Raw genomic sequence first — 26,677 nt, 5'->3', positions numbered from 1 at the left:
TGCTTGAAGTTACTGAGCTCTTCAGATTTTGTGACAACGGGTCTGATTGAAACATCTGAATTCAATAATTGACAGGTGTGGCCAAACACTTTTGTCCATAATCATAAAACATCTTGGTTGCAGTGTATTTCCCCCTAAAACCTGCTGACTACACTCTCTCTCCTCAGTAGGAACACTGGGACTACATTGCATGAAAGCTAACTGTGGCTAATGCTAGTGAGGTTACCGTAGCTAACACTAGTATGCTAGCAACTCTGTTTCAAATGCATTTACTAACCAGAAACAAATGACCTCATTTCACTGTCTGATGATGGCGCTGTCTCATTTTCTGTGAATGTCAGGTAATGTTTTTAGGTCTTCATGAGGAAAAACAGTTTTTATTCTGGTAGAGAGAGCTGAATGAAGCTCCTCATGCTCTCATTCTTGAACATCTTGCTGCATACTCCAGTAGGTCAGACATTTGTAAAATTTCAATAGATTTTCTTGTGTGGTGGATGGCATGGAGTTTTAGTTCAATTTATAACTGTTTGAAAATATTAATAATTAGCTGGTGATGCAAACGTGTAATCTTCACCATCTGTACAGAGCGTGCCTACAAAGACATGAACTATTCAGGCCAAAACAATATTTAAATCAAGCTGTAAATGTGCTTATTTGTTGTTTTAAAATTCAACATTTTAAAATGGGACTTTTTATGACTTCCAATACATCAAGTGTTCAACCAAGCAACTGCAGTCTTATACACAACAGCATTGGCTTCGGTTTTGGAGGTTAGATGATAGATGTAAAGGAATTTGAACATATAAATTAAAGGTTTGCTTGCAGAAATAAAGCATAAAAAACTGATGTAAATCCTTCTCTATACTTCTCAAATGAAAGACTCCACCCCAACATGTTGTTTTCCCCAAACTTTACATGCCCCAGCATGTTTTTGTAACGTCAGCAAATTATCACTCAATAAAAACAGCCTGATGTAACATTGGAAAACTCAGTGTGAGAGTGAAGACTAGAAGTGGAAGTTACTAACCACAAGTTTGACAAGATGTCTGGAGGAGATACTCGGTACCTGATGACTATTGACGATGGATCCAAGAACGGAAGACGATCTCTGAGTCCGGGTAAGAACAAACCTATAGATTTTATCTGACTATAATTTATAAATTATAGTCAGCATGCAGCACAATAAGGAGGTTTAGTCATGGAAAAGGCAATGATATGCATTATTAAATGCAAAGAGGAAACTAAGTATTGATTATTTAACCTTTAGGGTTGTTTTCATTGCTTGCTTGTGTTTTACATTGACTCTTCAGTGTGGTGGATTGGAGCTGCTGTTGTCTGTCTGCTGCTTCTTCTGCTGACTGTGATCTTGGTGGCACACAGTGAGTACACACATCTCATTCATGTGCAGTGTTTAACCTGTAAGAGAGCTTTAGGAGCCATATCACCTTTCACTCCAAATGAGCCATCTAAAACTATTACCTTCTAAAATCCCTTTGTGACACTGAAAATACTACAAACCCAGTGTAGGAGCACTGTTGGTAAATCATGATCTTCATTAATTGAGTTCTTTTCAAAACTGTTTTCTATTGCAGATACCAGTGCTATCAATCAATGGGAGACAAAGTATGAAACCCTGATCTATAACCTGACAAAAGACAGGACAGACAATCAACCAGACATTCAAAAGAGTCGCTCCAGCAGCCTGACTCAAGAAAGAGATGTTCTCAGAAATGAAAGCGAAGCTTTGAAAGCTGAGCGCACCACTCTGAAAAATGAGCGAGATCAACTCCAGATACAACTCAGCAACCTGACTGAATACAAAAATGCTCTCAAAGAAGAGCGAGACGCTCTGAGGAATGAACGAGGGGCCCTGACAGCCGAGCGTGGTGCTCTGAAAGACGAACGAGACAGTCTGAAGAGGCTGACCCTCAACCTGACTAAAGACAGAGACACTCTGAGGAACGAGCAGGATGCTCTGAGAGACGAGCGAGACCAGCTGATGGTTCAATCCAGTAACCTGACCAAAGAGATGGAGGCCCTGCAGAGGCAATACAAACTTGTGGTTGCAAGTCGAGATAGGCTTCAAGCGGAGGTCAATCGGCTCAACCTCAACCAAACAGGTAAGAAATTAACATCCAGAGTCTGTTAGATCATAAATGCAAGACTGTACAACAGGGGTGTGTTCAAGGACAGACCCCTCTCAAAATTTGGTTGGACATTCCTAATGCCACCCCAACATCCTCAACTATGATTGGTTTCATTTCTTTGCAAAGATGGAACTGAGATTATCACAGCAGTCTGCTAGTAGCTTTCTTGCAGTGTAATACATTTCCTTTTGTATTTGAGATTGGGGCTTTACACAAACACTTTTGTTTTTGAGTCATAACAGAGATAAACATGGAGTATTTAAATATATAACAGCTGTATGTCACTTTTAGGTTTTAAATGAAGAGAGTCATTAAATTAGTAAGGGGTGATTGGATGCTCAGTGTGGCACACATTCGTGCCACGCCTGTATAAGCCAATGACACAGCTGGGCTGCCCCATTCAAAAAAGTCTGGACACGCCCTTATTGATCAAACAGTAAGATAACATTTACTACTAATAGTGAGTTCAGTCTAAATCCTCTACTAGCCTTTCATTCAGCATTGTGACCTGTGAGGACTGGTTATCCATGAATCTGTCGGGTCTGATGAATCTTCAACTGTCTGTTTAATGTTAAACAGAAGTGTTCTCCTCTGTGGAGCTTTGCAGAGAAAACAGTGTTACTCCAGCCTGCTCAACCACACCGCCATAGTCCATAGTATTTATATCTATATGTATACTTTGCATTTTAAACTGTTTTTGGTGTAATTTCCTTTTCATTTTCAATTCAATGAAATAATAGAGCATTTAAAGGGTTGTCTGTGAGTTTTTAAACTGAAATGAGACAATAAAGAGCAGTGGTGGACTTATTTTACATCACTGTGACTGAGGGGAGAAATTGACATGCCTTAACCAAAGCAGCTTGAAAGGGATAATGAAAAAAAAACTTAATGCACTTGTTGTGGACCTTAATTGATTGCAATTAACACAATTAATCTTGATAGCCCTTATATATATGCTCATTATATGTTGTGCTCTTTATCTGCAATGAATTATGATAATTATTTGTGTTAAGAAACTAGTCTAAGCCATCCCTTTTACCCCAACTGTCAGCTCTGTCAGATGATGGTTTTGTTCATTTAACAAGAAATGCATCATCCTCTATTCATTTTATTCTGCCTCTTTGTTATAATACCAGCTAATCTATATGTAATAACAATGATTTTAAGTTAAAAGATTGTTTTAATATGGTTGATATTAAAGATAAAGTTATAAAACATAAAAGTCAGAGATAAGAAACATCAGATGAGGGAAAAAATAGTGACAATAATGCATTTTATTACAAAATATAAAATGCATATGTACACCAGTATTTGATGACTGAAAACTTGACATTCATCTTGAATTAATGAAACAAAAAATATATATATATATTGGTGTATCTGACAGAGTAGACAAAAATCAAGATACCAGTTAGAGAAGATATTACATTCCAAAAATAAACATATTTTTGACCCAAAAACAGTAAAACAAAAGTACAAAGTCAACATGAGTCGAAGTCATGTTAGGTCCCTGCAGGAATTATTTTTCCAAAAAAAAAAAAAAAAAAAAAAATAAAGAGCCACAAGTTGGGGTGCAGATGGCCTAGTAGTTTAATGTATGCCCCGTCTATGCAGCCGGCCCGGTTTGAATCCAGCCTGTGGCCCTTTCCACCCATATCTCTCCCCTCCTCTCTCGTCCCTGTTTCTGATGCTGTCCACTGTCTTCCTTTGTCAATAAAGGCATAAAAAGCCCCAAAATAAATGTTAAAAAAAAGAAAAAACACAGAGCCACAAGTTGTCACAACACAGCCACATGTGGCCCAAGAGCATTGAGTATCACTGAGATAAACATTTTTTCACAAGAGAAAATCTCAACCATGTTTCAGATCCCTCAAGAAAGAACAGGCCTTCGCATTACAAAGATAGCTGAATATTTGTTACAGTGTTCTGTGTCCACATCATCCAAAATGGTGTACACGGATTTATGTTTATACAGCTGAGTACAGCATTAGGAATATGAATGAATGAATGAATGCTTTATTTTGGTTTAAAAAAAATAAAATCATTCTTTACATAGTAATTTATTAGACAGCACCTGAAAAAGGAAAAAGGCTGAAGCCCAGTGGCTTATTTTTGCCTATCCTGTACCATCGTAGGATTAATTGAGTAAATCAGAATACAACATCAGTACTAGTACATCAGTACTAAATACATGTTAGTTTAAATTGGAAATCAAACTAAATCAAATTTCAGTTCACATATAAAATAGAGGAGCTATGAGGATGTTAAACCCACTAAGCTTGTTTTTTTCCCATCACATCAAAACACTTAAAACAGTTTTACTTTTGAAATACTTAGAATTAGTTTAAAACCCCTGCAATGATTAGTTAATAAGGGGACAGCATTTCCCAACATCTAATGAAGTTAAACACTTTTTACCTCATTAATCTCTAGACTTGTTTTGACTGGGACTTGAATTGGCAACCCTCCAGTTCCCAGTGTTTTGGTTGATTACGTGATACTACATTAGAGTCATCTCTAATGATAAAACCAGTGATGGTAGGGTAGTAATGAGAAGCCTGCTCTGTCAAATTCATAAGCTTGTTGTTGAAGACGCAGTCTGGTGTTTTCACACAGCATGAGCATAAGGTGTGGCCGAGCCCTGTACCCACTCTGAGTTGTTGTAAACAACATTATGTAATACTGGGAATCAATTTTATAACCTGTTTAACCACTGCTTCTTTTGTATTTTCCTCTAGTTAAAATTTGTATTCAGGGATGGAGCTTGCACAACAACAAGTGCTACTACTACTCCCGGGAAGGACAGTCTGAAACCTGGGAAAAAAGCAGACAAGACTGTCAGGAAAGAGGAGGGGAGCTGGCCATGCCGAAAACAAAAGATGAGCTGAAGTTTGTCAGCAGAGGTAACAGCTACACCTGGATTGGTTTGTCAGACAGGGTGCATGAAGGCATGTGGGAGTGGGTGGACGGGACCGAGCTAGAAGGAGAGGACATGTGGAAAGAAGGTGAGCCAAATAATGCTGGAGGAGAGGACTGTGCAGAGGTTTCACGGGATGAAGTGAAACTGAATGATGCACCTTGTAAAAGGAAATTTTCATGGGCATGTGAGGCTTGATGGTCAAAGGGTCGCAATTAGATGTTTATGTCAGCCCCTTCAAAATAGAAACCCTGAAGACAGTGTTTTCATGTGTTTCCTTCTGTAACTCTATATGAGATTATAGCTATATAAGATGTGTATCACTGGTGCTTAAAGTATGGAAAATCTGTGGAGTTTTTTCTTCTCTCTTTGTTTTTTATGGAACATTTTGAGATGAGACAGAATGAGTTGCCTCATATCATCACAGTATTGCATTTTAACCTTTTGTTCATGTTTTATTCATTAAGACATTATTCAGAGGTGACGGTTTTGTATCTTTTGTATATTTTTTCTGTCTGATTCTAAAATAAACAGTAACCATGTGTAAAAAATGAATCTATTGGCATGTTTATTAAGTCACAACTTTATCATTTTCTGTGCTTTTCATCAGGACTGCCCTCAGATTTGGCTGGGCTCTGACAAACCCAGCTGTGATTTATTGATAGTATCAATGAATGTACGCTGCATCAGTAGCATTGGTGCTAGCATTCTGGATAACAGTTACTTTACTTTGGAGCTGAAAAATTTGTGAAAATTTTATTAGGTCTGATGTTGAAATTATTTATTTGTGCCCCTGTTAACCACATTTTTCTGCCAATTATTGCCACTTTTATTCAACACTTCAATTCAATTTTGCATATTATTTCTGCAACTTTTTGCCTCTTTTACCAATTGTTGCCACTTTATAACAATTTTTGCCACATTTTAACCACTTTTCAATATTTTTTCCACATTTCTATTTCAATTTTAAACACGCTTTTGCCACATTTAACCTATTTTTGTTGCTTTTTAAACCCTATTACTGCCCATTTTTGTCTCTTTTAACCCATTTTTGCAACTTTCCACCTCTGGTTTCCCTGCTTAGCCACCTTTGCCACTAGTAACCTCTTTTCACAACCTTTTACGCCCATTTGTGCCATTTTTAACTACATTTCACTACATTCACTCCCTTTTTTGCCACTTTGAACCCATTTTGTAACCCCTTTTCACCCTTGTTTCTGCTGGTTTTCACCACTATTAACCCATTCTGCCACGTCCTACCTTTTTCTTTGTTATTGTGGCTTTTTCTAACCTAGTTTTTGCACTTTAAACATACTTTCATCACTTTTTCTGCCCTTTTTGTCAATTTTTTTGTAAGATTTACTTTGGGCCTTTATTTGATGTAGGACAGTGGATAGAGTCAGAAACAGGGACGAGAGCAGGGGAGAGATGAGGGGGAAAGGGACTCAGGTCGGTTCCGAACCCAGACCACACGCATACCCAAACCAACAAGCCACCTGCTATGTGAGAAAATAAATGGTCGATATGGGTTTCATACAGTCATGGACAAAAATATTGGCACCCCTGGAATTTTTCCAGAAAATACATAATTTCTCCCAGAAATTGTTGCAATCAAGAAATGTTTTGGTATATATGTGTTTATTTCCTTTGTGTGCATTGGAACAACACAAAAAATCAAAAGAAAAAAGACAAAATTGACATAATTTTACACAAAACTCAAAAAATGGGCTGAACAAAATTATTGGCACCCTCAACTTAATATTTCGTTGCACAACCTTGGAAAAAAATAACTGAAACCAATCGCTTCCTATAACCATCGAAAAGCTTCTTACACCTCTCAACTGGAATTTTGGACAACTCTTCTTTTGCAAACTGCTCCAGGTCTCAGATTTGAAGGGTGCTTCTTGCAACAGCAGTTTTAAGATCTCTTCATAGGTGTTCAATGGGATTTAGATCCAGACTCATTGCTGGCCACGTCAGAACTCTCCAGTGCTATGTCTCTAACCATTTCGTGGTGCTTTTTGAGGTATGGTTAGGGTCACTGTCCTGCTGGAACACCCATGACCTGAAATTTTTTGATAGTCTCAGATTTCATGATTCCTTGCACACAGTCAAGGTACCCAGTGCCAGAGGCAGCAAAACAACCCCAAAACATCCTTGAACCACCATCATGTTTGACTGTAGGTACTGTGCTCTTTTCTTTGTAGGCCTCATTCTGTTTTCTGTGAACAGTAGAATGACGTGCTTTTCCAAAAAGCTCTACCTTAGTCTCATCTGTCCACAAAATGTTCTCCCAGAAGGATTGAGGCTTACTCAGCTATATTTTTGCAAACACCAGTCTGGCTTTTTTAATGTCTCTTTGTCAGCAGTGGGGTTCTTCTCGGTCTCCTGCCATAGCACTTCATCTCATTCAGATTACGATGTATGGTCCGAGCTGACACTTTTGCACCCTGAGTCTGCAGGACAGCCTGAATTTGTGTGGAAGTTGACTGAGGATGTTTATCCACCATTCCAACTATCCTGTGTTGCATTTATTTGTCAATTCTTCTCTTCCATCCACATCCAGGGAGATTAGCCACAGCTCCATGGGTTATAAACTTCTTGATTATATTACGCACAGTGGACAAAGGAATTTCAAGATCTCTGGAGATGGTCTTGAAACCTTGAGATTGTTCATATTTTTCCACAATTTTGCTTCTTAAGTCCTCAGACAATTCTCGGCTCCTCTTTTTCTTCTCCATGCTTGGTGTGACACACAGGCACACAACACAAGGACTGAGTCAACTTTTATACATTCTAACTGGCTTCAGGTGTGATTTTTATATTGCCAGCACCTGTTACTGCCACAGGTGAGTTTAAATGAGCAACACATGCTTGAAATAAAATAATTTACTCACATTTTTAAAAGGGTGCCAATAATTTTGTCCGGCCCATTTTTTGAGTTTTGTGTTCAATCATGTCAATTTTGTCTTTTTCTTCGGATTTTTTGTGTTGTTCCAATGCACATGAAGGAAATAAACATGTGTACCAAAAACATTTGTTATTGCAACAATTTCTGGGAGAAATGGCGTATTTTCTGGAAAAATTCCAGGGGTGCCAATATTTTCGTCCACGACTGTAAATTATGTCAGTCAGCCACACTAAACTGAACGGAGCCCAGTGCCCTCTCAGAGGTTAGATCAACATTGTCTCACATAATCTTAGTCTTAGTTAAGCATTAACCACCATTCACCATAACAAACTGGCCTTATAGCAGCTCAAGTGAGGACACAACACGTCAACATTTGATCGGAGGAAATGAGTTTACAGCGGTTCAATCCTTAACGTCACACATCATGTCCATTCTTAAGTGCTTTAATGTTGTTGAGTCTATTTGGAAATCCCTGCTTCTCTCTCCTTAGCAGTTACAATAACCATTAATCCAATATTTACTTTCAGACTACTTCGCTCCTGCACTGGGACGTTTAACCAGTTTACACACCATTGTTTCTCAGCTTCCCACGTCTTCTCTGACAGTGTAGAAGAAATCATTAAAGGTGTGGTCATTACTCCAGCTTCATTCTTCCTCTGTCAGAACAACTAAATGAGACCAGTGCTGCCATCTTTAGTGGTTATTGGTAGTACCTAGATTACAGATGGAGTATTACTGTGGTAACAGATAGTGACATTATCAAGAAATGACAGTTAGGGTGTGTAAAGTGTAAGAGCCATGCAAACAGCCAGAGGATTAAAGGAGGAGCAACATATCAGTGGGGTTGCATAATTGTAAACACACCTTAAAGCCTTTTATGACTCACTCAGTATTTCATCTGCCTACTTTGAAGGCTGATAGCAGATTCTCTCTCAATGAATGGCAAAGATAAAACAATCAAATACTGGCAGATGGTTTCTAGAATATGAATGATGGATAAGTCATTGTATAATTCATCTTCTAAGTTTACCAAAGATTTTGAGTAGCCTACAAAAGCCCTAGGAGGACATGCATCTATGCATTTTACTCAACCCAGTTTCCCTGTAGCAACAATAATATCCAGATGTTTTTTTTCCCCCAGATCCTTACTTACTCACGCAAGTTAAAACAACCACTCCTCAAACACAGAGACTATTTACATATCAAAGGATACCACACAAATCTGCAGGTTGGATGAAAATCCAAGCTTTTTAACAAAATGTTCAATGAAAAATGTGGTCAACAAGTCAATTCAAAGAACAAAAAGGGGGCTCTAGGCACCAGATAAACAGAACATAAGGAGGATGGGAAAGGCCAGCTCATCAATGGCTGTGGGACCCCCTCCTCTCCAACCATACTGCCTGACACAACTAACTGAGAAATTTAAAGATAGATGACTGGCAAAGAAAAAAAAAAAAAGAGAGAGGAGCTCACATACCAGCCTCCTCCTCACACAGCTTTTGTCCTTTTTCTGCTTTTTTACCATTTAAGTCATTTTTGCCAATGTGAGCTCTTTCCTTTGCCAGTTTTAACTCTTTTTTGCAACTTTTTTTTTGCCATTTTTGACCAGTTTTTACAACTTTTCTCCAACTTTTCTGCCCCTCTTTACAATCAAGTAATTATTCTCCATTTAAAGTTGTCTCATTTTTTTCTGCTTTTTTTTCTGACACCCTGACATTTGTGCACATTATCGCTTAACTTTGAAGTCTGACATTTTTTTCCTAATGGTTTACTGTAGTTCAATTCATCCATATTAAATGCCTTACCAATATAGAGGTAATTCTGTTTCGGGGTTAAGGGTGTATTGTACTACAGCATAAATTAAATACATTTTTGTTGCTCTGATAAGAGTGAATATTTTTAGAGTTAAAATAAGATATGGTTACCACAGCTTCACTTTACAGTCGATCATGATTTTGCTGACCTTCAGGGTACCCCCAAATTGACTGAGCCCTAGAAAGCTCACACCTTTACCCCCCCTCCAATTGGCGGCCTTGTCTGTAGGCAGCCCTGAACCTATAATTTTAAAAAAGGCTCATTGTCGATGGAACCTGCAATATGCTAACTTCCAGCCTGCTCTGCGTCCTTCCTGCAGCTCTCCCAACCTTATTTATATATATATTTTACAAGTACAAGTAGTAGCCTATTCCGCCTGCCATCTAAAAACAATTTGGGGAAAATCTATAGGTTTAAAATTTGTAGTTTCACCTAAATCTACAGTACCTTGTTAAATCTTTATTTTGAAAAAAATGAAAGGAAATACTTGAACCATTTTGAGTCCAATATTTTTCCCAAACCTCTAAAATGTTACAAAAAAACTTTGTCGGTGTTTAAGTTTTCGTGATGTTCGTGAACACACCACTGGTTTCCAGGGAGTGGCGCGTGCACCTGTCCGACCTGTTTGGGGGACACATGACTCCCGAGGAATTTTCCCCCGCTGCTCCCGTCCTTTGTCTAACGGCGTCTTTTTTTCAAAGGGAGACGCAGGGTGAGAGCCAGAGGAGAGAGGGGGAGACAGAGAGAAGAGAGAGGGGATACAGAGATGTCGGAACCAGCCGCTAACCCCGCTGCCACCTCGTTCCCAGCGCCGACTATTTCTCTACCTTTGGGTCTGGAAGTGCTGAGAACTTACTCTGGAGTCCTTGTCTGCTTAGAAATAGTAAGTGTCCTTCATTACAGGGATGATAACGATGTTTTTAATGTTAGAGACAATCTATTTCTAAGTAGCTTTTCGGGACAAAAAAACTGCTGAGTAAATGTCACTATTAATAATTAATGGTCTGTCAGTGCAGTTAGACTTTAAACTGTCGCCACCATCACTACTGCTCGGTGTTTCACTTCTGATCGTCACTGAGATTGCCTGAGGCTGGGTTTATTGCTGGTGTCTGACAGACAAAGCAAGGGGAAATGTGCCCTCAAGCGATGCCTCTCCAAGACTCCTGTATGTAAAGGGCCATTACATATTACATTTATTTCACGCATTTTTTTTTCTTAAATTCAATCCAGCAAATGGTAACCTTCTTTCTTTCAGCGGCTGTGAATGCTAACTCTAGTTCAGCAGTATTTGCCTGCTTATCTCTGTTTGCAGTTGAAGGCCTGTGCTGGAAGGCCTTCACATGAAAACATTTATTTACATGCATTACTGTCTTGCTAAACCTTTAAGTAAAACCTGTTAATGTTTTGCATTTGGCGTTAAATAGAGCTGTAACACGTTGAAGTAGCTTTTTTTACCTTAATGCATGAGTTGTCATTAAAATTTAGCATCATCTTTTATTTACAGACTTGTGTTTTGTCACAAAAATAAACACATTTTTCCCATATGGTTTCACAACAACAAAATGTAAGTCCTACTTTGGTTGCATACTTATCACTAAAACTGGAGTACAGGTAGGGGTAAGGAGTTTTTTAGCTGGTGCTAAAATGCATTGGTGAGCTAAAACTGCAAACATTATCAGATACTAAACTGACATAGTTACTGATGCCTGAAACGGCTGCTGCATGGTAGGTGTCAAATAATGTGATTAACAGCAAAGGATGGACTTGAGTTTGTAAAGTGCTTTTCTAGTTGTCTGACTACTCAAAGACAAGAAAATCCCTTAAAGTGTTCCTGTGTAACTTTCCCAAATAAGGGATTATCAATTGTCCTGGGACCTTAGCCACTGACCCAAATATCCAGTCAGTTCATCCTTGAATTTTGGTTAAAGTTCTTGCAAAGATTGGAAAAAATCCCTCAAAGCATTGTTGTGATATCACATGCTCTAAAAAGGGATGACCATGAGACCTATATACCTTGACCTTTGACCTATAGCCACCTAAATCTGATCAAAGTGTGCATTAATGCAAAGTTTGAAGAGAACCCCTTCAAAGGTTCTTGACATATTGTGTTCCCAAAAATGACTTGGATGGACAACAGGAAAACATAATGCCTCAATGTCATCTGGTATCATGACAGTTCTTCTGTATTAACCAAATTAAATATTTGTTTATATCCCCAGATATTAGGTGGCCTGGTATGGATTCTGGTGGCCTCCTCCAATGTGCCTGTGCCCTTGCTGCAGGGCTGGGTGATGTTTGTATCCATCACTGCATTCTTCCTCTCCTCAGCTTACCTCACACTCCTCATCACTGGCCTGGCTGACCGTATCAACACAGACTGGAATTTTTTGGTATGTTGCTGATAATTGAGCTGATCTGATCACTTTTTTTTCAGCCCTTGTATCTGTCTATCTGTTCATTCTTTATCCTTCCATCTATCTGTCTAGCTACTTAAATCTTTACTGCTGTGGCATTGTGACAACATGGCACTTACTGGTAGAAGTCTAAAAAGAAATATGAAGCTTCAGAGTGCAACAAGTGATCAAAAAGTCAGCAAGAACCCTGAAGATGTCTGATGTTTGAGCATGTCATCATAACCACTGTTGTTTTGTCACTAGTGATACACTGATGCAGCAGTTTAACATCAGTATTATCAGCTGATATCCCTCCTGAGGCAGTGGCTTATCTGTAAATAATGTGACGTGAACAGATTAATGAACACATGAATTTAATGCTGGTAACTAGTACACCTGACTGACTCAGAGAAGAGGTCTTTATTGGGCAGAGGAAGTCACCTGATGGACATCCTCTGGTTTGTTTCCATGGTCAGACATGACAAAAAATGTTGGCATAGTAGGAGTCATACACTAAAAGAATTCACGAAAAAATAATCAGTTTCAGAATCAGCAATCAGCTAAACTCTTATTTTAAACACTGGTATTGGCCTCTGCCCTGATTTTAACAAATGGTGCACCTTCATCGGTAACTGAAAGGTCAGAAATGCCTCTTTTACATATGTAAACATGTTTCTACTGGGTTATTTTTACCCAAATACATTTATAAGATACAGTGTTAGAATATCATTAATGTATGATGAGTGGTCTTCCTGTTCTCTTTGGATACTGAGCAGTGTCTGTTGCACATTTTCCCCTATAGAGTATGGCATGCAAGTAGGTTTTTTGTGTGCAATGTAATGCTGAGGAATCATATATTTAGAATAATTCTTCGGACATATTGCATAAGTTCCACTTTGAGGAACATAAAGAAACTTGTGACTGTTCCCACCAAAACATACTTCTCCATTAACCTTCCATAGAAAAGATGTGGTTTTCTGACTCAGTATTGTGTGAAATCTGAGAGCAGTTTGACTTATTGCACAATGCCTCACTTTTAAGTCTTACACTGAAATGCTTGTAAAAATTGTATAAAAAGGGCATGCCAAAGCATTTCACTGCGAAATTTACAAAATTTATAAAGAGGATGTGGATGTGCAATTACATAATCGAATAACTGGCTGAAATTATTTTTTTATTAAGTAGTACTTTAAACGTTAAGGTTTACAAAAATGCCTACAGAAAGACCTTCAAGTTTACAATAGTGCCACTGTTGCACTCTGTTGAGTTGCCATCATTTACAATAAAGGAAAGACTTTTTTTGAAAGCAGTGCTGTTTTGTATTTTTTTATGCTACTTCATTTTTATATGCTTTGAGTTGAGAAATAAACACCCCAAAACTATCATTATTTGCTGCATTTTCCTTGAAGCACATATAATGATTTGATTTGTGTATTATATCGTAATCTCAGTTCACAATATTGTTCAGTATAATCACAATTGCGCATCATCACCAAATCAAGTGGCAATTTAACCAATCAACCACCAAATAGTCATGTATTTATTCATCAGTCACACTAAGCTTAATGCAGTTTTAAAAAAGATAACACTTCTCACTTTGAAATGACTCCATCTTAAAGGTTATACCCTTTAAGTGTCTGTTTAATACATAAAGATTATCAGTGAATCGTTATTGGTGTACTAGCTGTTAAGAGTTGTTTTCTCAAGACACATGCCAAAAAAGCAGGGCTCTGCTCTTTGTTATGATTATTAAATTATTTTTATTATTTACAGTGACCCAAAACTAATCCATTGTTTAATTTAGCTAAAGAAGTAACAGTATCAAGGAAAATCTTCCTTCTGTCAGGCATAGATCTCCAAAAGAAGCAGCCCCGTGTTGAACTTCCTGTGGTGACTACATGAGTTTTGCTGTTTTTCAGATAAAGGCACATGGCGCAATCACACATGAACAAAACTCCCGCCTTGAGTTTTCAGGGTTAGCTTCATTTCAGTCAGGAGAGACTATGTGTTTGATGTCATGATGTCTTCATGGACATGAAAGGGTAGTGAGGCTGAAAGCAGGATAGGATACCCTGCTTACAGAGTCTAGACAGTGGTGGTTATTGAAGGAGTAGGATAAGATGATGAGAGAGGTTGTGGCAGAATGAGATTGGCTCATAACTTGAGTGAATGGACGCCATACCAGTTAATTACTAGAAAAGGACATCAGAGCAGGAAAATGGAAACACCTGAATAAGTCATTATTGATAAATGAAATGAAGTCCTGCTTGATTTTAAATTTCCTTTATGAATGCAAACAACAGGATTTTGACTCAGGATTTACCTGGAATTTTTCCTGCAACCCTCAGTAAATAGTCCCTGTTGAAGTCAGGGTGAGAACACAGCAGGAAACTTTCAGGAAAATTCACCACAAGAGTGTGATGACATGTACGTCTTGCAACTGTCTCGCTACCATGCATGCAATTGGAGTCTGTTGCTTTGTTGGCCCAAATATAAAATAACAATCTGGCTGGTTGCAAATTCTGTTCCACATTCTTTTGACATCTTGCCTCCGGTGACCCCTCTTGTGACTTATCATTACACAGGCTTCATAAATGTGTGACTTAGACAGCAGCTCTAGCTGAAGTTTCCAGAAGTTGGTAGTCATCTTCTTGATGAATAAGTAAAACACCTAAGTAAGGATTTAAACCTTTAAGAAGCAGATGGGGACTACAGCCAAAGACAAATGATATTAGAGAAGTTTAAAGGCTTTAATAAGCTCTCACCTACGGTTACACTTTTTATAGTTACTTAAGCAAAGCTTGGAGTCCAAATTAAAAACAAACACTAATAATACTGGGCTATGTGTCTGGAGATACTAAGATCTAGTCTATGAGTAAATCTTAAAACCCACTAAAGTGATTTTGAGTTATTGTTTTTGAATAAATTTTGCATAAAACAATATCAAACTTTTGTTTCTCTGTATCTTATTCATCATATTTGCTGTTTCTCCTTTGTGTACTTTTACATGCAAAGGAAAATAAAATGTTATTGACCTTCATGTGCAATATATGCCTTTTAAAAACATAAAGTAACGCATTTACAGATTCAAACACACTTTGATAGATGAAATTCAAAATGTGAACAGAAGGAACTAGAGCTACTGCCTGGCAGTTACATGCCTCTGCAAGGTTTAACAACTACACAGTGAAAGTACAGTGATAGGTAAACAAAAAGGGAGGGGGTGTCTTCCCTTGTAGTGTGGTCTGTACAAATCTTATGAGCATAGCGTCTAAGAGATATCAAATTTAGAAGCAAGGGCTGATCATGAAACCTAATGACCTTGAGCCAAAAACTCCAAACTAACTATCCTGGAGTCATAGTGTCTTCATCCTTCAAGATCTCAGGAGGGGATATTGAGATATCACATTTATGTGAACATAATTAACACATAGATAATTGAAAAGATAATAATTAAATACATATTGACGGGGCTTAACTTGCTATATAAAGTGTTACATGCTGTATTATAACAACCACCCTGGGCTTTTGTAGATTGTGATTTCCCATTCCAAGCTGGTAAATAAATTGATAATAAATATACTGTAGTTTACAGTTTAATTCATTATAAATATTTATAATCTTATGTAAAAGTGAGTTTTTGCCATAAGCATCTGATTTCCTGCTTTGGATTTATTCAGTAATTTACCCAGGCACCTCCATGTCACTGTTATAAGGCAGTCTATGAGCATTTAAGACAATTTTCATCATTCATTAGCTGTAGTAAATACATGATGTAAGGAAATCTGTGACCCTGTTCCATGCTCTTGTTTTGGGTCTTCATCTTAAACTTTGTTTTAATTCTGGCCTGTCAGACAGAGCTGGTCCTGCCTCAGGCTCCAGGCTCTGCTCCCAGGAGTAGCCAGTCGTGTGGGGTTGTTTGTTTTCGGCCGAACAATGAGTGACATGTATGATGAGCTCACACTGATACGCAACAAAGGCCTGCCTGTAGTCCCGCCAGGCTCACACAGTTGACCACACAAACTCTCTTAAACCTTCTTCATTTTCTAAGACGCCCTCTCTCTCGGTTCCCTAAATCTCTCTCCCTGTATTGCTATTCAATATTTCTTCTCTGTTCTTTTATTTGCATGAATGTTCTTTCAACCATGTCATAATTAGCAATGATTGTCAAACACTGATGTCTAGACAGTGTGGCTTTCTTATCTACAGTACTTGGTGTAGTGTTGTGTAAACTGAAAGTTGTTCTGCAAGTTTACAGTAGAAGAAAACACATTTTAATGGTTCTAATGTTATTTACATGTGCAGACATGATCACTACAACATGTCTGTTTTTTTCATAAGATTTCTCTCTGTTTTTTCACAGGATGTCTTTTACCATTTTCTGGCTCTGCTCTTCTACTTTGCTGCCTTTGTGTTAGAGGCAGCAACTACAGCAGCTAATGGCGGAGCCCACATCCAGCTGAATGGCACTGAAACAGTCCTGTGTATAACCCTCCCTAGAGGCAATGTCTTCACAGTCCTGACTGACCACCAATATAGTATTAATGTGGCAGCCACGGTGAGTGGTGGATATCATTTTCAGCCTTATTGGTATCATACACTCACAGTAATACCTGAGCACAAATAGGCGCATATAAAAGGTTTTTGTTCTCTTCAACTGGGGGAGAACAGTAGGTAGAAGTGTCATAGACACAAAACTACTAAATATATTTTGCATGCATCATTTGATAATATAAAAAGTGTCATAAATAAACAAAATTCATTTGAACTTGTGTTCAGTCCCAAATTATGAAAATTGAAAAATATAAAGCTTCCCTAAATTTCTTTCATGTTGTGTTGATTTTGGCATGGCCAAAGCAGCGCCTCTTATTTCTTTGCTGATTTAGTCCTGTAGATGTGCAAGTCACAGATTTTAAGAATAAACTCTCATCCTGCTTTTCAACATCACTATCAAGCTATCATTAATCAAGAATATTATATCACTTATCACTTAATGTCTTGTAGGGCATATTCAGACATCAGTATTAGCATCAGTCTGTTCCATAGCCCTTTAAAACTCCCCATAGGCCCTTTAAGTAAAGCAATCCAGGTTAGCTAAAAAAAACCCTGAATAACATAGAGGCTTACATATGCATGACTTAAAGTATTTTAACATTCCTGTCAAATCAGTGACCTCCTTTACTGCCTTTTGAATGGCATAAATGCACACCATTAACCAAATTATAATGCATATACTGCTTTTGTTCATTTTTTCCTAAAAAGTCTACATAATTGGTAGTCTATAGGATTTTTCACTCCTCAAAAATTAAAGCTATCTGGATTTTAATTGACAAAATGACCACTGATGACGTTGACATTTTTTAAACTTCTTTTATCTTTTTTTCTCTCTCTTTTTCTCTCAGATATTTGCGTTTATGGTGACACTATGCTACGGCTGCAGTTTGGTGATGGGTTTCAAGAGATGGAGGATGTAACCAAGAATACCAGCACAAACTAGTTCTTACAGCTGCTTTGTAACGTATGAAACCATCAAGATCAACATCCATGTCTCCATGAAGACATCTGAACTTCAGTTCAAGGAAAAAATTGAACGAGTGAAGTATTTCTGGCTTTTGATGGTGTTTTGATAGCATTTGCTGTTGACTATTGCTTAAATATTTCCTTAACCTCTTCTGGAAAAAGACTTTGTGGAAAGTGAATGAAATTTGTAGTAAAAACTTGTAAATTAAATAAAACTTGAGGTTAAACAGGGTAATATAACATTATGCAAGTTATGCGTGCAACAGTTACAGTTTGTTTTAGCTTGTCTTGCCCAATTTCCTTAATAACATCCTCATCAGAGGGAATATTTCCCATTTCCAAAACCACAAAAACGTGCCTACGCCTGCTGTTTATATGTTATGTAAAACATAGATGTTGATGGTGCATCTTTTATACTGTCCTCTGGTTACCTCCGTGCCAAGGAGACTAAACTCTCTGCATTTAACATGAGAGCTGTAACATATTTATGTCGTTATTTAAAATTTAAGATCTGGTTTTTGGATTTCAAAGTTGCAGTTTTTTTGAGCACTTTCTCCTATATTTTCTCTTTGTATCCAACATTATTTGCAACATGTAAAGTTTAGTCAGGTACTAATGTCTGAGAGAGTTGAAACTTTCTGAGTGATGTTCTTTGTGGTTAACTTCTCTGACTATTTGATGGACATGTTTTTTAATCTGACTAACATTTCTTTACCGCACCTGTCTGAGATAAGTTTTTAAAACCAAGAGGTTAATCTGAAATTCAATGAAGTGTTTGAAATTTGCTACTTTATTTTTAAAACATGACTTTTTTAACACCTAATAGATCTGTAATGTTAGGTTTAATGTTTTAGTGTTAACCCTTATTTAAATTGTGTTATGCATCACAAAACTGCCCAAATCAGAAATCTTTCCTTGAACAAATGATTTCTTAGTCATATTTACTTTATTTCCCTTTTCATGCATGAGGCCATTAAAGTTTGATATCGATTTAAAATAGTTTGGAGTGAAATGAAGGTTTCATAGACCTGCTGTTTTGGCATTATTAATGTATGGAGGAACTTATGAAATAAAAGTTTGGAGAAAAAACAAAGTTTGTTCGTGATTCAGTCTGAGCCTGAATTGTAATTTCCCAAAACACAAAACACTGAGAAGCTCAAAGATCTAAATCAGAGGTTCCCAACCTTTTTTCCTTAGGGCCCCCCACTTGTATCTAAGAGAAGCTAGGCCGCTCCAGGACACACTTGGAAAAATTCATCATCAATTTTAATTGTTTTCATTGACAAAATCCCAACATAATAGGTCTACACACACTTGTTCTTCACAAGATCTATGTAAAAACCATCCATTATTACAACGGTGTATAAAGGCCACTCTAGAAAAAAAGGTTTCATAAATTTAAGAGGGGAAAAAATGAAATTTTTTTATTAAAAAGTTGTAAACGTATGTGAACCAAAACTTAGAATTCTTGTAGATTTTTGCCCTTACAATGTTGTAAACTTAAAATGTGAAAACCTTAAAATTCTGAATATGTTATGTCAAAATGTATGACTTTTCAAAACTTGGAAATTTTCCATTTTTCTTCGTAAATTCATTAATAATAGAAAAAGTATAACATTTAGAAATGTATTTATGTGAGGGAAATGACAATTATGAATTTTGGCAACTACTGTTCCAAGTTAAACAAGTTAAGATGTCAACTGAGCAAGAATGGGAAAGAATTCTTCTTTAAATAATTCACCAGCACCAATCTTCAGTCCCCAGATGGTCTGTTGTTAGTGTTCCTGCTTTTTTGTCTTAATCAAAGTTAATCCAGCCATTGTTGATCGTTTACCCTCTTCAGCCACCGTACTCTGCTATAGGAGACATCCTTGACTCCAGAAGCTGAAATGGTTTAAAGTAAGAGTAAGTCTTCTTTGCAGAGCATCTGTTACTTAAACATTGGCAAGATAGGATATTGAGTGTGTCATTAAAGGCCTTAATGTGTTTTTTCAATGATTTAACAGGGCTTTATCCCACCTTTGCTCTTCTTGCTGTTTACATGGCCCTGATGCTTTCATACTGTCATTTTCCAGTAACCTAAGTATCTGTTATTTCAGTATGTCTCCATCCTTCACAACAACCACAGCAATACTGGTCTCATTTAGTCTGAGTGTGAACCCCAGACCCAGTTACTGAGGGAGAAATACGGAGCTAGAGTAAATACTACACCCTTAGTGGTTTCTCCAGCACTGTCAGAAAAGACATGGAAAGCTGAAAGACAACAGCCTGTTAACTGTCAAGCCTTCCAGCGCGTGTGCTAAATGATTGAAAAGTAAATATTGGATTATTGCTGATTTTAACTGCTGTGGAGAGAGAAGTGATTTCCAGAGGATTTAGTGACATTGCAAATATTCATTCTTGAATGGACATTAAACATGAATATTAAGGGTTGAACAGCTGCAGACGGTTCATTCAATCCAGGCCTGTCTACAGGCATGGCTAGTGTTCTCTTCTCTAAAAGGGAACTGGGCTTACTTCATATTTGTGCTGACATATTACATAATCTGTATAAGACCATGCATCCTATGATATAATGGAGTGTTGTTTTTCAGATCCAGCACAGAAAGAGAGCACTGCTTTATATTTTAAAATGACTCTAATGATCAGTTTTGATAAGAGCTGATTACACTTTCTCAGTCTTCATCTTTATTTTTTTCCTTTTACCTTCTTATTATTAACTATTTAGAATAATGAAATAAAGATCAGATGTTGTTTTTTATACAAATAGATGTTTATTTTAGATTCAGTGCCATTGAAATATACAAAATCAACATTGTTTACTCTTCTTTTTAAATAACTTATTTCAGTAACATTGCAATATAATTCACAGCTTAATAAATAAAAATAGAAAACAACATAAAAGGTTTCAAAATGAAATACAAAAATGAAAATACTGTTTTAACATTATTATGTTATCATAAGTGTTATTATTCGTTACTGACTCGTTATCTGAGGCTGGGCCTCACACGCCCATGAAAAATCATTATAACAAGGTGCATCATTCAGTTTCACCACATCGCGAGCAACCTCGGCACAGTCCTCGTTTCCAGCGTTGTTAGGCTCCCCTGGTTTCCAGAATCCGCGACCGTTCTGTTTTGTCCCGTCCACCCACTCCCACCTGCCTTCCACCAGCCTATCCGACAGACCAATCCAGGTATACATGTTTCTCCTGCTGACATAATTCAGCTCCAGTTTGGTTTTTGGCATGGCCAGTTCCCCTCCTCTATCTAAACAGTACTGCCTGCTGCTTTGCCAGCTTCTGTGCGTTCCTTCAGGAGAGAAATAGTAGCACTTGTCGTTGTACAGGCTCCATCCCTGGAGGCAAGTTTTGACTACTGGAAACACAAAGGAAGCAGTGAGTTATACAGACATAACAACAACACTATAATGGGTTCAAGGCTTAACTTCATGCACAAACATTCTAGATCATGCATTTGGTGAGGAAAAGATAAACATTTTAAAGTAATGTAAAATAACATCCCAAAAATAATAGGTCAACTATCTTGTGCTTTATCAGCTGATTTTAAATGCCACAGGTTGCTTTTTTGTGTCCATTTATTGACTAATCATCACAGGGCGTTGGTTTTACTACTGCTCAGTATGGACAGAGCAAGGGGTGGTTTACAGGGCTTTAGTCTGAGTGTTATGATGGATGATTGCAAAGAGAAAAAGATTATAAACAAATGATAATGTCATTTTTGTAGCTGACTGGACCTTTAATAAAACTCATAACACCTTATACACATAGTGCAACATAAGAGTGTGATTTGATATTGTACTAAATTTAATCTTTTTCTGCATTTTCAGAAATAAATCTTTTATCTTTATCCACACAAAGTCCCTTTTCTGTTCTTCAAGTGCCAATTTTAAACCTATAATTTAGGTACATTTGTTATAGTGCTTTATAAATAAACTGTTTCTGCGCTATTTTAGAAGTCAGATGTGGAAATTTTTGATCATCGGTAATTTAGTTTCAAAAGGATTAGGACACTTTGTGAACATTTACACATTAAAAATGACGTTGGCTCTAAAAGGTGACTTTTCTAAGAGGAATTGTTATTTTTGACCAGATTATGTTGATTCTTTTGTATTCTAAATCTTCAATTGTATTAAAAATTGCTTAAAAGGGTATACAACTGCCTGATAAGCAGTTTCTAGGTAGACAGATAGTTGTGCTAAGCCCCTGATATCTAACTTTCTTGGCTCCGCCCCTGCTGCTCTATGTTTCTAAAATAAGACATTTAGTTTTGCATATCAAGTTTTGTACTTCTGTTTAACATTTGACATGAGAGTATGCTGAATAAAAGGCCTGCAGAGAATTTAATCTGCACTCAAACTGTATTAGTAATAAGATATCACATTGCTCTTTTCTAGGCAAGTCCAGCTTAGGAAATCAGTTTTAAAGAAGGCCTGTGTCACCTCTACTGTGCATTGCATGCTTTAAATAATCTAACAGACTTTCTGAATGTTAAATTCTTACCTGTTGGGCTGACAGTGGTCCTGATGACCTCTCCTCGAGGTTTACCAGTAGTTGTAGCAACAATGTTGTTCTGTGTCTGCGTAGGTGTCATCTCTGTAGTCAGGTTACAACCTGACATCTTCAACCGCTCATGCTCCTTTCTTAGAGCATCTCGTTCTTCTTTCAGGGTGTCTCTGTCTTTAGTCAGGATAAGAGTCAGCATCTGTAAACTGTCTCGTTCTCCTTTCAGAGTTCCACGCTCAGCTGTCAGAGCCCCTCGTTCATCTCTCAGAGCATCTTGCTCAAGCCTCAGAGTGTCTCTGTCTTTAGTCAGGTTGAAGGTCAGGATTTTCAGACTGTCTCGTTCTTCTTTCAGAGCACCGCGCTCAGCTGTCAGAGCCTCTTGATCATGTCTCAGTGTATCTCTCTCTTTAGTCAGGTTGAAGGTCAGAGTCTTCAGACTGTCTAGTTCTTCTTTCAGAGCTCCATGCTCAGCTTTGAGAGCCTCTCGTTCATTTCTTAAAGCATCTCGCTCATGTCTCAGAGTGTCTCTGTCTTCAGTCAAGTTGAAGGTCAGAGTCTTTACGCTGTCTAGTTCTCCTTTCAGAGCTCCATGCTCAGCTTTGAGAGCCTCTCGTTCATTTTTTAGATCATCTCGCTCATGTCTCAGAGTGTCTCTGTCTTTGGTCAGGTTGAGGGTCAGCCTCTTCAGACTGTCTCGTTCTTCTTTCAGGGCTCCACGTTCAGCTGTCAGAGCCCCTCGTTCATCTTTCAGTGCATCTCGCTCTTCTTTCAGAGCATTTTTGTATTCAGTCAGATTGCCAAATTGGATTTTGAGTTGATCTCGCTCATTCTTAAGAGTACCTCGCTCAGTTTTCAAAGCTTTACGCTCATCCCTGAGATCATCTAACTCTCTAGTCAGGCTGCTGGAGTGAATCTTCAGCTGGTCTCGTTCATTTTTCAAAGCATCACGTTCCTTTCTAAGAGACTCACTGTCTCTCGTCAGGATACTGGAGTAGTTCTTCAGCTGGTTTCGCTCATTTGTTAGAGCTTCTCGTTCTTCTTTCAGGGTGCCTTGGTCTTGAGTCAGGCTGCTGGGGTGAATCTTTTGTATGTCTGGCTGATCTTTCCTGTCTTTTGTAAGGTTTTGAATCAGGCTTCCATAATTGGTGTCCCAACGATTGATGGTGCTGGAATCTGAAAAAAAAAAAAAAAAAAAAAACTTCAAATCAGTGCCAATAATGAAAATATCAAGAGCCACCCATACACTGGTTTGGTGTCTGTTACAAACAAAATTTTACACAGTGATCATTTCATCTCTTTAGTAGGAGCTCAAAAGATGATATTACTCTGAAAGCTCTATAATAGACAAAGATCAATGTGTTTTTTAAAGACAGGAATTGTTGAATTTTCATGCTTATTGATTTACTTACTGTGGGCCATCAGAATGAATGTCAGCAGAAGAAGCAGCAGACACACTGCAGCAGCTGCAATCCCCCATACTGAGGAAAAAATAATCCAGAGTCAATGGAAAACTAAACCTCAATAACTAAACCTCATTGTCATTTTCTGTTAATGCACAGCGTGTTGGCTAAAATATACTTTAGTGTGAATTCTTACCTAAACTCAGGGATCTCCTGCCTTTCTTTGGTCCATCGTCAATACTCATCAGGTATGCAGTATCCCCCCCAAACTGTCCTGATCTGCTGCCAAATGTCAGAGACATCTTGTCAGATTTGTGAGCAGTAACTTCCACTCCCAGGCTTCACTCTAGCACTGAGTTGTCAAATGTTACATCAGGCTGTTTTTATTGGGTAACAATCTGCTGACAACGCAAAACATGCTGGGGCATGTATGTTTGGCAAAACTGGTTTCCACAGACCCCTATATATTGTGAAACAGAGGAAATGAGAAGGATTTACATCAAATCCTTTGTATAGTATTTTAACAGATAAACTTTTAGTTGAATACATATTTATGTCAGTAATTATGTTTCTGTATGGTTCTTTGGTGTCGTGCTGGTTTAAGTGTTTTGAGATTTGTTCTAGTTTTATTGTGATAGCCTACACTTATTTTATGGTTCATACAGTTATTTCAGATCACATTTCTTTTTGCGTTTTATTTTCTATTTTTCTTTTTTGCCCCCTTGCACTCAGAAATAAGAGCTTTTTATGAAAAGTACTGTAAAGAACGTCATTAAGAAAGGTGAATAAACAGTCTTAGTTACAGGACAGTCAGCAAAACTCTTCCTCCTTTGGACAATAACAGGATGGGAACAATTGTTTTTAGGTCATAGGCCCCATTTCCCCCAAAAAATCTTGGGGGGGGGGTGCAAGGATTTCTCTGCTCTGACGCTAGCGAAATTAGATTTTCAAATATTGACTAAAACCATGATGAAGCAGTTATTAAGTAGTTTATACAAAGGTCTTTGATTAGAAAGGCATACATAGGCCTTTTTAGGGTTTAATCAATGAAACAATTCAAATCCGAGGAAAAATGGTTGGAAAACACTGCCTTAACCTACAGTGAAGCATGTTGGCAGGGGGGCAGTGTCATGCTTTGGGGCCATTTTCTTTCTTCAGCTGGAATTTCTAACAGCTCTAAATACCAGTCAGTTCTGGCACATTACCTTCAAGAATCTGCTGAAGATGAAGAGCCAATTTTCATCCCATGGCGTGACAATGGCCCAAAGCATACAGTACATAGGCCTATCTAAAAAAGTGGCCTTCATCAGACAAAGACTGAAGTTTAGGACAGGCCCAGCCAGAGTCCAGAGCTGAATCCCACTGAAATACTGTAGGGTGGCCATGAGAGGGGAGGAGACACCCTCCTAATCACACAGATTTTCATTGCTTTTGAAAGGAGGAGTGGGGAAACTACTAATTCCTCCTTAAAGATTTAGCTTTTTTTCGTATTGAATTGTATTTGATATGAATAAAGGTGGAGAAAGTTCTGAAATTGTTTTTGCAACACAAAAATGTGGCATTTTAATTAACAGAAGCGTGTAGACTTTTAAGTAATTGTTGGTCTGATTGTCCTGCCTAAAATGTCCCTAACTTTTTTATTCATACATACAGCTAATATTTACAGCCAATGTTTTGGCTATAAAAATGTACATATTTTTTAATTTATGTTGTACCAATACCATAACATTGTGCATCAATAAATTCTTCAGATTACATTTTTAAACACAAAAATACATTTTACAAAAATGTAAGAAGCTGGGAATCTTCTCTTTGTAGAGTACGCTTATCCTGACATTTGTAAGTTGAATTTTCTTCAAAAAAGTAGCAAGCCTACATGGTACAAACATACCTATCTGCAGAGATGTATACTGGTAGTAAAAACTCATCTTTGGACATCAAGAACAACTCCCCCCTGACTGAGCACCAACACCAGGAAACGTCAGCAGCAGTGAAAGGGGAAGTATTTCTTCGTCATCCAGTGAGACTAAAGGGGAAAAGTGTCTGTTCCTGGAACAAACATGACCAGTCATGACAACCAGTGGTGTGGTAGTGCCCAGAGAAGTGGGCATACTCTTAATTTTTTCCACTCATTTTCAAGTGGCAAAGTATAACAGTCCCATGCCATAAACAAAGTAGCATGCTTATTTCATCCAAAAATGGGCCTTTAGTATTTGCACATGTTCATTTACCTCTTGCTGCTTCAAAGTAAGGATTATATGAAATCAGCAGACACAGAAGAGCAGAAGTTTTAACCTTTACCAGTGGCTCACAAACTTTAGGTTGAGAAAACTACATGATAGTGCATTGTAATTGGACTAATCCATATTCTTTTTCAGTGTTGAGTGCAAAGCATGTACTGGTGAACACAGATTGCTTTGTGTTGTCTTTGCCATCCCAGGAGTGGGAATGTAGAAGTGGCTATACTCTAGTGTATCGAGTCCAGGCGACTGATGATGTCATCTGAGGCTGATGATGGGGATGGAAAAGCTGAACAAACTGCAAAGATGAGAGTTGACTAGACAATGGCTAAAGATGTTGTCTGTGGCTGAAGAACGAAGACTGGTGATGAAACAGGTGGAGGAGAGAGCTACACTATGTGTTTTATATGGCAGCAGCAGTATGATAGGCTGAATGTCCAGAGAATAGTTACAACTTGTGTAGGAAATGCAGTTAGAAATACAAAATTATTGAGTAATAATCAAAAAGATTACTGGTTCCTTTATAAAGCTAATGTTGCAGTTTGCTTCAATTTGTGATTTTGCCATCATTTTTCTGCTGTTTTCTGAGACAGCTTTAACAATGATAGTCCTTTCTTTGTTGCTGAATTAATTTCTCCTCTTCTCAAACTATTTTGCTAATATCTCTCTTATGCTGAAGGCTCCTTTCTGAGCACGGCTCACACTGAGGAGACAGGGCTGGCACAGACAGACAGCTAGGTAGGTGATGTACAGGCTGCACCGCTTTAAACGGTGTTAACTGTTATGAGGACGAGCATGCGCTAAAAAGA

At 37.8% G+C, this 26,677-nt stretch overlaps 3 protein-coding genes across 3 annotated transcripts; 2 read left to right on the top strand and 1 right to left on the bottom strand.

The window, feature by feature from the left end:
• Positions 1–993: 993 nt before the first annotated feature.
• Positions 994–5,602, top strand: LOC121513205 (CD209 antigen-like). Its single transcript, XM_041792792.1, has 4 exons — positions 994–1,118; positions 1,311–1,379; positions 1,593–2,120; positions 4,886–5,602. The coding sequence occupies exons 1-4, from the start codon at positions 1,043–1,045 to the stop codon at positions 5,260–5,262; spliced, it is 1,050 nt and encodes a 349-aa protein (XP_041648726.1). The 5' UTR covers positions 994–1,042; the 3' UTR covers positions 5,263–5,602.
• A 4,799-nt stretch (positions 5,603–10,401) lies between these two features.
• mal2 (mal, T cell differentiation protein 2) lies at positions 10,402–18,781 on the top strand. Its single transcript, XM_041793939.1, has 4 exons — positions 10,402–10,673; positions 12,010–12,180; positions 16,547–16,741; positions 17,586–18,781. Exons 1-4 carry the CDS (start codon positions 10,557–10,559, stop codon positions 17,655–17,657), a joined length of 555 nt encoding a protein of 184 aa, XP_041649873.1. The 5' UTR covers positions 10,402–10,556; the 3' UTR covers positions 17,658–18,781.
• Positions 18,782–20,464: 1,683 nt separating this feature from the next.
• On the bottom strand, positions 20,465–23,968 carry LOC121513206 (C-type lectin domain family 4 member M-like). Its single transcript, XM_041792793.1, has 4 exons — positions 23,825–23,968; positions 23,638–23,706; positions 22,226–23,401; positions 20,465–21,080 (listed from the first exon to the last, which is right to left on the bottom strand). Exons 1-4 carry the CDS (start codon positions 23,928–23,930, stop codon positions 20,680–20,682), a joined length of 1,752 nt encoding a protein of 583 aa, XP_041648727.1. The 5' UTR covers positions 23,931–23,968; the 3' UTR covers positions 20,465–20,679.
• Between the last annotated feature and the right edge of the window lie 2,709 nt (positions 23,969–26,677).

Source organism: Cheilinus undulatus, linkage group 8 (genome assembly GCF_018320785.1).
Source record: "Cheilinus undulatus linkage group 8, ASM1832078v1, whole genome shotgun sequence".
In the NCBI taxonomy this organism is placed as follows: domain Eukaryota; kingdom Metazoa; phylum Chordata; class Actinopteri; order Labriformes; family Labridae; genus Cheilinus; species Cheilinus undulatus.
This window is presented reverse-complemented; position numbering and strand designations above follow the sequence as displayed.